This window comes from Apteryx mantelli, chromosome 1, assembly GCF_036417845.1.
Source record: "Apteryx mantelli isolate bAptMan1 chromosome 1, bAptMan1.hap1, whole genome shotgun sequence".
Taxonomy (NCBI): domain Eukaryota; kingdom Metazoa; phylum Chordata; class Aves; order Apterygiformes; family Apterygidae; genus Apteryx; species Apteryx mantelli.
In genome coordinates, this window is record NC_089978.1 from 168,346,956 (window position 1) to 168,358,695 (window position 11,740).

Consider the following 11,740-nt stretch of genomic DNA (forward strand, 5'->3'; position numbering starts at 1 on the left):
TTTTTGTGTAGGCGTGCATGTATAACACACTGGAGATGTTAAAGGTCAATATCATACAGAACAACATCAACACAATATTCATTAGCAAGATAATACCAACAAGATGAGACTATTTAATTACTACACATAGGAAAACAGAAAAAAACAGTCATTACCTTGCAAAGGACTTGTAACTTTCTCAAATGTTGTTGGGGTTTTTTTGTTGTTGTTTTTTTTTTTTTTTTTGCTTTCCGTCTGAGCTACCCCTTGTCCACCTCTGTGAGTGTGGAGGTAGCTAGCAAGGGCTACTGAGGGTTATTGAATAAACACACCAATGCATGAAAAGGTAACAGGCTTAATTGTGAGTAAAAAGAAAAAAATAGAGAGGGAAAAAAAATTGTTACATGTTGTGACTGGTTACATACTGCCTCTGCTATTGCACACTTACCTCCTGGCTACATTTCCTCCGTGGCAACGCTGCCACTGCAGGCAGCTATTAAGGCCAAAGAGCAGAGGAGAATTTTGGGGATGTTTATGGAGCTGTCAGAGCTGGCCCCTGCCACCCCCAAGGCAGAAGCTGTCCCCATCTGGGCTGTGCAGAGGCTCCAGCTGGCACCTGCTACTGGGCTTCGGTCCTGCCTCCATATGGAGCAAAGTGGCTTTGGACGCAACAGTGGTGGCCTCCAGCACGAGACCACAAGCTGAGACCCCAGACAAGTTCACACCTTGGTGAAACCCTTGGAAACCCTGCTGTGTGTGACACAAACAGACCCACAGGGGAGCAGCCAATTCTGGTGCCAAGTCCATCAGGTCAGTCCAGCTGAGTGAAAGCAGGACTGGGGCTGTGCTGACAAACTCAAGAGTCCGGCACCAAATCAGGGACACACTGAGCAGCCAAGTGCAAAAAGTGCAATTCTCTTTTATATCGAGGGGCAGTCTCCAGTTGTGCCTATATGCCCATCTTCAGTTTCCCAGTGGACTGCCTGTGGCCAGGGGAAGGTTGCTGGCCTCAGCAGAGATTGACACCTGGCATTCTCCAGATGAGTGGGAAGCACAGAGCATGAATTTTGCTTGTGTTTTTTGCTGTTACCATTGTTTTTGTTGCTTTCTTTTTTTTGTTTGTTTGTTTTGGGTTTTTTTTGGCATGAAACATGGAGTTAGACCTCTTTTGTAATATTGTCATCATGTTTAGCATCACTCTGGGCAAAAATCCATGTCTGTGTTCACCCAGACTTCCACATTTCATGTGAGTATGTCCTGGGAACATTTACATTTCCCTGGGAAGATGATGTAGTTTTATTCCTTTCCTTCATAAATTTCCTGTCACAGTAATATAGCACATTTTCTCACAAGCCACTGCTTTAGGCAGTCAAGCAAACCTATATCTCTAAATTGCAACATTTCTATCACCATCCTTTCATCTGATTTATAAAAGTTAAAATTAAAAAAAAGGAGAGAGAGAGAGCGAGAGAAACTTTCTAAGTTGATATTAATTGAAAACAGAGAGATAGGGTCTGTCCTAATATCATTTATTAAGTATATATGAATGTTAGAGAATATTGAACTGAAGCTGTCTAGAATTAATTGCTTAGCATAACTTGCTTAGCATTAGTAGCTAAATTTGCTGAAGCCTTAGGCCTCAGGCTGTGAACTTGCTGTGAACTTTTACTTAGATAAGTAAAAGGGGGGCCCCAGAGCCGGTTCAAGCTGGAGGGATAAAGAAGTTACATGGACAGCAGGAGTAGCCAACCTTGAAGATAAGCAGCGGCCTGCCTAGAGACAATGAAGGGGCCCAGTGAAGAAGGGGAAGAATCGAGCTATAATTATTACTATTGGTCCAAACTATCGCTTAAGGGGTGGGGAATTTAGATTGTAAGGGTATAATTGCCCAGGGATTTCTTTGTTCGGGGTCCCTCTTTGGAGGCACCCAGCTCGAGCTGTAATTACCACACGTATGTCATTAAATTTTATTTTTCTTCAATCTGACTTTGAACTTCTGCCTCAGCAGGAACCTAGGGTCGAACCCTGTTATGGAGGCCGGCGAGCCTGATTTTCCATAACATGAATGTGTACATGCTGACTCTTACAGCATTCAATAAATGCCTCCCTTTCATGACCACAAGGAAAGTAAGAGGGCTTAGTTTATTTCTGACTTGTTTACTGCTTTTAAACTTTTCTTCAAATTCAGTTAAAACTGGAAGATTAAAAAAGAAAAAAACTTTAATTTCCTCCAAAAGAGGAAAATGTTGATATTTCTTTTCACTGCACTTAAGATTTACACAGGATAAAAAGATTTAACTCTCTCCTCCTCTAGTGTTTTAGTTGGATTATAAAACCACAATAACTGTATGGACTGTTACAGATCTAAAATAGGGATCCTAGTGGAATTCAGAGATAAATGTGCCCTTAAATATATGTGCCACAAAATCTTACACATGTGAAACTTGAAGAACTCTGCTGTAGTATGTGACAGACAAGCACAAAAACACTTAACTATTAAGCAAGAAATGTCAAGAACAAGTACTCCAACGACATTTAATTCCTCTCTTATTCCCATTTTAAAAACCTATTCCAGCAATTCCTGGAGAGTATATTTCTTCTTTCATCTTCTACCTATCACTTGGTACAATTCAATGCATTTGGAGTCAATTTCTCTGTAGGGATGATTGTACAGGATAAAATAAATGGGGTTCTTTTGATTAATAATTTTTTTAATCCAGTGCGGTATCAACTGTAGCAATGATAACCATATTCATACATAATCAATCTGGAGTTGTTTTTCTGACTTTGTTTTTACAAACTGTAGTCCCTAGGAGTACATAATCCTCCTAAATGCGTACAGTGGGTCCGCATAAACTTCCTGCTGAACAGATCCAGGGGGGCTATTTTTTTGTTTGTTTTTAAGTAGAAGCAAATGGCTCCCTTACAGGAATGAAATTTTGCTCATGGATCTGAAAGGGCAGACCCAGTCTACAGCTTAGACAGTTATCAACAACCTCTGGTTGAAGGTGGTGGGATGAGGCAGGCTGTGAGCATGCCATGGGCATGTAGCACTAGATAGCTTCAGGAGTGAGCACTGGCACGCTCCACAGAGTGCTGCAGACTTTGAACAATCCAACCCCTGGTTTTGCTGTGATTCCTAAGGCAAAGCAGTCATGTATGAATTCCCACAAAAGAAAAGCCTGAGTTCACTTGATGACAGTATGCCTCATTGGATGTATCGGAAGCTTTGGTTGCTGAGAAGCTCTGAGCACTAGAGTTTGAGAAATTCCCAAGAGACAATGTAAAATGTAAAAGAGCTATTCAAGAAGTGGCACTGCCAGAATCACAAAGTTTGCTTTGGAACACATTAGCTTGGAAAAGCTGACAATAACCTAGGTAGATGTCCTTAAAGAGAACTGTTTCATTTAAATGAAACCATCTTTGTAAAATATTTGACAAAGAAAAACCTTTCTCTGGTGGAAAACTAGCTCCTAGAGTGAAGTTTCTAACAGACCACCTTTCTGGTGAGCTCATTACAAAGGCCAGCTCCAACCAGGTGAGAGTAGCTGTTCTGCAGAACAGAACATTGCACAATGCCTAGAGATTTGGGATGCTTTCATCTCTGCATGAGCATCCTATTCACTAGAAGAAAAAAAATCCCATTTAGATGAATGGACCCCTTCATAAATTTGCCGTATTCTGTGTTCCTGTCAGAAGTGTCAAAAAATTCTTCTAAACTCATGGGATCTTTACTCCACTGTTTCTTTCAGCCTCCAGCTGGTCAAACTATTTCCTTGTAGCTCTGTTCCTACTTTCCAGGCACTCCAGCATCACGTCCTAGTGAGAAGCAGAGCTGGTAATGGATCAGTTGAGGAGAAAATATGGAACAAAGGCATGGTTTAATGTTGGGATACTTTGAACGGCAGACCTCAGGGCATTTGAGAGCACACTGCTTGTGTGGAAAGAACAAAAATGAGAGGGCTTTGAACAGTAGGTAAAGTTCAGGTTAATCAGAGACATGAGAGGACACCAAAAGGTTATTGCAACAGGGGAGTCTGATGCAAAGTGAGGCATGGACTCTTCCCCAGTCTTTCTTCTCTGTGGCTGTGTGCTGGCACACTTACTAACAGATCAACAGCTCCTTTAGATAACAACTAAGCAAGTTCCTGCAAAACCACCCAAAACAAGTAGATCTCTGAATGGAAAACAAGTTTTGAAAAGTACAGTTGAAGAGCATGATGTTTCAACAGGCTCCTCTTCTAAGGGATGCCTTTGGGGAAGGTCAGAGGTGTGAACAGGAATAACAAGATGAGAGGTCAGAGATTCAAAGCTGATGCAGAAGTGCAAAATAGCATTACAACTTGCTGTGGCATACCTGGAGTGGGAAGACGAGTAGAGTTGCTCCCTCTCTCCTCTCCTCTCCCAACTTCTTCCTTCTCTCCCCTGACTGCTGCCCACATCAAGGGCGACATCTCAAGACTCTTCCATCTAATGCTGTGTGATCAGAAAAAACAAAACTCTTCATCCTCCCCGTACTGTCTTGAGTTATGGGAAAAGTTGCATTATAAAAATGATTAATAGGGAGTTCATGGCTTAATATGCAGTTGTTAGTTCTGGGAGTAAAGTGATCAATGCAAACGGGCCACCAGGAGCGAAGAATGAAGACTGGGCCACAGAACACGAGCAAATCAAGATGTTACTTCACAAAAGAAAGCTTTACTCCTGAATTCAGTAAATGCAAATTGCTCTACACGCTCTCCTGCTTCTCCAGAATGTGGAAATGTCTGAACTCCTGCAAATACATGCCAGGATGTGCGCTTCTCCTTTTGGTTTAATTCTGTCTTCCTTGAGGAGTTCTATAAAAGTTCAATAACATACAGATTGTTATTTCACACCTACAGCTGCTTGCAAAATGTTTAGAAAGATACCATGCACATACAGTATGCTTAAATAAAAGCAGTAAAATTAACCTTTCTGTAGTTTGGTATGGAAAAGGTAAACATGGATAAATGCAACTTGACATTAACAATCAAGAAATGTAGGACCATTTTCCTCAAATCATCCAAGCACAACAACATAATATAGCAATCTATTCTACATACTAGTAGATATGACAGCGATATACAAAGATTCTATATAAAAACAGTCATAGTAAGAATTTAGGCTTTCGAACACGTCTTATCCTTTCTGAAATTAAGATACTGTTTAGGGCAGGAACAATTGATGTTGTTAGCTGTTTTGGTTCCTCAGTTGGGTTGTCACACTTCTAAAAAGTCACAGACACAAGTCAAGGGAAAAAAAAAGTTTTGTTTTGTTTTTAATTTAGGAAAGATTAATATCCAGAGGATCAAGAAAATATTATGCAAAAATACACAAAGTTTAGATTTCATGGAAAAAAGTGTTTAAGCACACAGTATATGCCACAAAAAAGAGAGTCAGTGAACTAAAAATAAGTGAAAAAAGGGTGCTAAAATAGACAGAAATCTTTTAACAAAGTGCTAATCCACATTTAAACACACTAGGCAGGGGAGGTGAACATGGCAGCTTGCAAGGTGGAATATACATTCCCACTAACCACCTAAAGACAGTGAACTAGTTTATGTGAAATATCTACAAGAATATAGCACCTGAACCATTCAAAGTCCTTAGGAGAAAAGAAAGCAAAACTGTAGAAAAGATGTACAAAAATGTTACATGATTAAAAAAAGGTACCAGATGACAAGGAAAAAGCATTTCTTTTAGCAGTCTTGAACAGAAGAAGAACAGAAGAGGTCATCTGAATCTAGCCAAATATAGGGAAATACATACTTACCAGTATCAGCAAAAACTTCCATGATATTTGATAGTGGGGGATCAGCTCCTGATCTAGAGAAACAATGGGCAAGGAACAATACATTTTAAAAGTATGCAGAAGTTTTATGGAGATTTCTATTATAACGTATTCATGTTTTAACCAATAAATGGAGGAAGAAAAATACAGAATATGAATTCTTTTTTTTCCTTCTGTTTTCAAAGCTTTTTACTCCATTAATCATTTTAAATTAATTATGGATTACAGTAAATATAATAACCTGTATAATTTCAAGGACAGAAGTCCTAAACAAAAAAATTAGGGGACGTTTGAATAACAGATTCAACCTTGGTGTAACAAAAGGGACATAATTATTGTTGTTTCCCATAGTACTCTTACACTAGAACTTAAGAGTGTCAGAAGAACTGAGAAGCTAAATGTTGGTTAATCTATGCTTAAGATAATTAGTTTATGTAGAGAACATTGCAGTCATCTTTATTCATAAGAACATTTTACCCTATCTTGCATATTTCATTTATTCAGCTTCTATTTAGTATCAATAAAATAGGGTATTTGATTCTTATGAGCAAAATAGCTGGTCTGTTAACTACTACTGTACAAAGCCACTGCAATCCTTATGTAAACACAGGAGCTTCATCTGTGCCCACAGCTCCATGAAGGCTGATATGAAAAGGTAAATATGTCTTAGCTGTGGCCCTAAACCTGGTGATATTAATAAGGACTGACACAAACACTACAAAGTAAGAAGTCTACATACCAAACAAGATTTGTGAAGCCAGTGAACTAATACATGCTGAATTAAATAATGTATGTATTTAAAGCATAAAGATGGGTGGGGAAGAAAAAGGGGAAAAATATTTCAGTGAGAAAGGATGTAAAAAGAAGCAAGAATTTTTAAAAATATGATAGTTCAAAGGGAGAGGGTTATGAAATTAGTATATAAAAACTCCTCAGGGTTAGAAGGACTACTATGGACCCATTAGGAAAAGGGGGAAAAAATGGGGGACTGAAGGGGGGGAAATCAAACAAAATGACGAATACCAGTATAAACAAACATGAAAAATAAAAACTGTATATTGCATGCAAACATAACAAACCAGCCTTGACAGAAAAAAAATCTTGGAAAGAAGGATACGGTAAATTGCATGCGTTTCGACTGGCATACACTTCAAGCAAACGAATCCTCTAAAAACAAAGGAAAAAAAACCCTCATAAACATTAATGACAAACTAAAACGCGTAAGATGCGGGAGGGGGAAGGGGGATAACGTCCGTATGCACACAGAAGACGTCGGCGCTTAGCAACGGCACTGCCCCAGCAGACGCTTTGCAGCCCCTCGGCTCCCCGCGCCACCGCGCCGTGGGGCAGGCGGGCAGCTCCTGCACGAAGCCAACAGCCGGAGCCGAAACGGCCCAGGTAGGATGCCGGGACGCCCGGAACCGCTCACAGTACCGGCTCCTACAAGAAAAGACCATGAGCAGGAGCAAGTTACCCCAGAGCGAAGCACCCCGCAGGCGACAATGTGCATAAATCGAGGCGCCGGCACCCCCCCCCCCCCCGAGCTTTTGTTGGAGAGACGCGAAATGGCGGCGGCGGGGCGGGGCGGGGCGGGGCGGGGAGGCTCCGAGGGGGGCGGGGCAGCGGCGCTCCCGGACTCGCGCCCCCATTGGCCGGATTATGCTGCAGACCCGCGGCCGGCGCCAGCCGGCGCCCGCCGGGGCCCTGCTCCCCCCGGCTCCCGCCCCCCCGCCGGCGGCCGGGCGAGGCCGCGGGCACCGAGCGCCGCAGGGACAGCGCCGGGGAGCCGGGCCGGGCGCGGCGGCGCGAGAGGGAGCCGCTGCCCGCGGATTTCCTGCAGCGGCGCCCGCGCCGGGCCCGGGATCTTGCCGCCCTGCCCCGGCCCGGCCCCGCTCGGCGGCGCCCGCGCGCGAACGTCCCCGTCCCCGGGGAGCGGGGGGGAGCGGAGGAGGAGAAGAGCCCGCCTTTGGGCTGCCCCACCGCCCCGCAGTCCCCAATCAGGTCGGACCGCCGGCGATATATAGCGGGCACGGTCGCTGCTTCCCGCCACACATACCTTAACTTGGGAGTGGTGCGATCATGTCTGGCAGAGGCAAGGGCGGGAAGGGGCTCGGCAAGGGGGGCGCTAAGCGCCATCGCAAGGTGCTGCGCGACAACATCCAGGGCATCACCAAGCCGGCCATCCGGCGCCTGGCTCGGCGCGGCGGCGTGAAGCGCATCTCGGGCCTCATCTACGAGGAGACGCGCGGCGTGCTGAAGGTGTTCCTGGAGAACGTGATCCGTGATGCTGTCACCTACACGGAGCACGCCAAGCGCAAGACGGTTACGGCCATGGACGTGGTGTACGCCCTGAAGCGCCAGGGACGCACTCTGTACGGTTTCGGCGGTTAAGCTACTCTCGGGAACGGTCGCGCTTGTTTAACACAAAGGCTCTTTTCAGAGCCACCCACGTTGTCGGTAGAAGAGCTTTGATCACTGATTAAGCGACTAATGTTTGCGCTGTTTATGGCTCCTAGTTTCTGGGGAAATGTGCGGGGGGGAGGGCGGGGGGCAGGGTGGCTGGGCATTTGCGCGTAACCTTGCTTCCGTCTCTTTCCCCCCCGTCTCCCGCATATGCTTTTAAGAAAAAAAAACTCTTAGTACAGGAGAAACGTACCGCCATTACTATGAAAAGAGGGAGGCGGGAACAACATCTGGACTCGGCAGAACAGTGTTTCTGTGCCGAAATCGGGGGGGCTGCCTGCTGCCCCCTTCCCTGCGGGCCGTCTTTTAAACGGGAGTGGAAGGGACAGGCAAGCGTGAAAAGCAGGCACGCGGGCATAAACCCCAGGCAAAGCGGGGAAGGGCGAGAGCCACGTCCCAGCGCCCCGCCGGACAGCGGCTTTGAAGAAGCGGGCTCGCACGGGCAGCCCGTAAGATGGCGGGGCCTTTTTCTCCCGCGCTGGCGCGCTCTGTTCCGGGGCGGGGCGAGGGCAGAGGGAGAAAAGGGGGAAGAGAAACGGCTCGAAGCACTTGTAGCGCCCTAGGTACTGCGCTGGGAAGAACTAGCTGCGAGCCCGCTGCCAACACACCGTTTCTTCCCCCACACACACTGAAGGGTGCCTCGCGGGCCAGGCACCGCTCTCCGCTCTGCTCCCCGCCACCGCGAGCCTTAACCCGAGTAGCCCAGGCTTACCAGGGCGGGGGGGGGGGGGGGGGGGCGGGGAGGATCCGGCACTAACTGCTGCTGCTGTGCTCTGCCTGCAGCGCTGCCAGCCCACCTTCCCGGCAGCAGCGCAGCCCGCGCCCGGCACAAAGCGCCAGCCTGCCCCCAGAGCGCGGATAACAGCTCTTCTGCGTGCCCGTGTGGCGGCTCTTAAAAGAGCCTTTGGGTTTGGCGGTCGCCAAGAGGCGCCGGCAGGAGCCTCAGGCGCGCTCGCCGCGGATGCGGCGGGCGAGCTGGATGTCCTTGGGCATGATGGTGACGCGCTTGGCGTGGATGGCGCACAGGTTGGTGTCCTCGAAGAGCCCCACCAGGTAGGCCTCGCTCGCCTCCTGCAGCGCCATGACGGCCGAGCTCTGGAAGCGCAGGTCCGTCTTGAAGTCCTGCGCGATCTCGCGCACCAGGCGCTGGAAGGGCAGCTTGCGGATCAGCAGCTCTGTCGACTTCTGGTAGCGCCGGATCTCGCGCAGCGCCACCGTGCCGGGCCGGTAGCGGTGCGGCTTCTTCACGCCGCCCGTGGCCGGCGCGCTCTTGCGGGCCGCCTTGGTGGCCAGCTGCTTGCGCGGCGCCTTCCCGCCCGTCGACTTCCGCGCCGTCTGCTTCGTCCGCGCCATCTTTATCTATACACTTTTCTGAGAAAACAGAAAAAAGGGGAGAGGTTACTGCGGCCCCTATTTATAGCCGGCGGCTCCCCCTCCCCATTGCCAGATGGGGAAGGACGAATCTCACTGGCGGATTCGAAACAGCCTCCACCTCCCGCATCAGCCCCAGGCTCCCTGCTGCCCAGCCCTCTCCAGGGGGCGTTGCAGTGTTTTTCTCTCCGATCTTATTTTAAAGACCGGGGGAGGGGAGGGGGAATTGAACGCTTATCTTTTCAGTATTTCCTTCGGCTCTTCTTCATGAGTGAATTAAAGCATTGAAATATGGTTATAGCATGCACATAATTACATATTTGTACACAATGGTTTTTGATGTTCTTTATTGTCTGAAATACAGAGTAGCATAACATCTTTTGTCTTGGACGGGTATAGGAAAGAAGTGTTCAGTTCTTTAAGAAATACTTGTTTGGTTCTTTATCAATAAGAGAGCAGAAGCCACTGCATTAGTAAATACTATAGTTCTTGTACATTAACTCTTCCAACACGTTAATTATTCTCCTCGCTCACCTGAATATGAGCTACAATTGCTATAGTTATATTTTAGTTTTATAAAATACCTAAGTTAAAAAAAACTCCTTCTTTACTCGAAACATATTTGCTACTATTTTGGAGGAGAGCCGTTATGCAGAAAACAAAATATTATACCAAAAGCACAAGCCAACTAGATAACTACGTGATTATCATTTAATCATGTAAAGACAGGTTCAAAGAAGGAAGGCAATGAAAAGAGCACCTCCCTGACAAAACTAGTGAAGAAAGTGAGTCAGAGCTCTTTGGGTTAACGCGGGCGTTTCAAATTGGCCCAATGAGATCGGCACTTTCAATCAGCCAATTGAGAAGAAGAGCACGGATATAAATAGGAGTCAGAGCAGAGAACAGATTTCAGTTTTCTTTGTTCAGCCTTTATTGGCGCTAGGGGAGGAGAGTTGAGGATGGCGCGGACGAAGCAGACGGCGCGGAAGTCGACGGGCGGGAAGGCGCCGCGCAAGCAGCTGGCCACCAAGGCGGCCCGCAAGAGCGCGCCGGCCACGGGCGGCGTGAAGAAGCCGCACCGCTACCGGCCCGGCACGGTGGCGCTGCGCGAGATCCGGCGCTACCAGAAGTCGACAGAGCTGCTGATCCGCAAGCTGCCCTTCCAGCGCCTGGTGCGCGAGATCGCGCAGGACTTCAAGACGGACCTGCGCTTCCAGAGCTCGGCCGTCATGGCGCTGCAGGAGGCGAGCGAGGCCTACCTGGTGGGGCTCTTCGAGGACACCAACCTGTGCGCCATCCACGCCAAGCGCGTCACCATCATGCCCAAGGACATCCAGCTCGCCCGCCGCATCCGCGGCGAGCGCGCCTGAGGCTCCTGCCGGCGCCTCTTGGCGACCGCCAAACCCAAAGGCTCTTTTAAGAGCCGCCACACGGGCACGCAGAAGAGCTGTTATCCGCGCTCTGGGGGCAGGCTGGCGCTTTGTGCCGGGCGCGGGCTGCGCTGCTGCCGGGAAGGTGGGCTGGCAGCGCTGCAGGCAGAGCACAGCAGCAGCAGTTAGTGCCGGATCCTCCCCGCCCCCCCCCCCCCCCCGCCCTGGTAAGCCTGGGCTACTCGGGTTAAGGCTCGCGGTGGCGGGGAGCAGAGCGGAGAGCGGTGCCTGGCCCGCGAGGCACCCTTCAGTGTGTGTGGGGGAAGAAACGGTGTGTTGGCAGCGGGCTCGCAGCTAGTTCTTCCCAGCGCAGTACCTAGGGCGCTACAAGTGCTTCGAGCCGTTTCTCTTCCCCCTTTTCTCCCTCTGCCCTCGCCCCGCCCCGGAACAGAGCGCGCCAGCGCGGGAGAAAAAGGCCCCGCCATCTTACGGGCTGCCCGTGCGAGCCCGCTTCTTCAAAGCCGCTGTCCGGCGGGGCGCTGGGACGTGGCTCTCGCCCTTCCCCGCTTTGCCTGGGGTTTATGCCCGCGTGCCTGCTTTTCACGCTTGCCTGTCCCTTCCACTCCCGTTTAAAAGACGGCCCGCAGGGAAGGGGGCAGCAGGCAGCCCCCCCGATTTCGGCACAGAAACACTGTTCTGCCGAGTCCAGATGTTGTTCCCGCCTCCCTCTTTTCATAGTAATGGC

At 48.5% G+C, this 11,740-nt stretch overlaps 3 protein-coding genes and 1 long non-coding RNA gene across 4 annotated transcripts; 2 read left to right on the forward strand and 2 right to left on the reverse strand.

The window, feature by feature from the left end:
* Positions 1 to 686: 686 nt before the first annotated feature.
* On the reverse strand, positions 687 to 7,326 carry LOC106488352 (uncharacterized). Its single transcript, XR_001293159.2, has 4 exons — positions 7,266 to 7,326; positions 5,774 to 5,826; positions 4,337 to 4,817; positions 687 to 3,798 (listed from the first exon to the last, which is right to left on the reverse strand). It is a non-coding gene; the product is annotated as an uncharacterized lncRNA (long non-coding RNA).
* A 394-nt stretch (positions 7,327 to 7,720) lies between these two features.
* On the forward strand, positions 7,721 to 8,293 carry LOC106488347 (histone H4). Its single transcript, XM_013947202.2, has one exon. It carries the CDS (start codon positions 7,871 to 7,873, stop codon positions 8,180 to 8,182), a length of 312 nt encoding a protein of 103 aa, XP_013802656.1. The 5' UTR covers positions 7,721 to 7,870; the 3' UTR covers positions 8,183 to 8,293.
* Positions 8,294 to 9,137: 844 nt separating this feature from the next.
* Positions 9,138 to 9,633, reverse strand: LOC106488335 (histone H3). Its single transcript, XM_067311642.1, has one exon. It carries the CDS (start codon positions 9,605 to 9,607, stop codon positions 9,197 to 9,199), a length of 411 nt encoding a protein of 136 aa, XP_067167743.1. The 5' UTR covers positions 9,608 to 9,633; the 3' UTR covers positions 9,138 to 9,196.
* Positions 9,634 to 10,533: 900 nt separating this feature from the next.
* LOC106488334 (histone H3) lies at positions 10,534 to 11,054 on the forward strand. Its single transcript, XM_067311626.1, has one exon. The coding sequence runs from the start codon at positions 10,585 to 10,587 to the stop codon at positions 10,993 to 10,995; it is 411 nt and encodes a 136-aa protein (XP_067167727.1). The 5' UTR covers positions 10,534 to 10,584; the 3' UTR covers positions 10,996 to 11,054.
* The last annotated feature ends 686 nt before the right edge of the window (positions 11,055 to 11,740 follow it).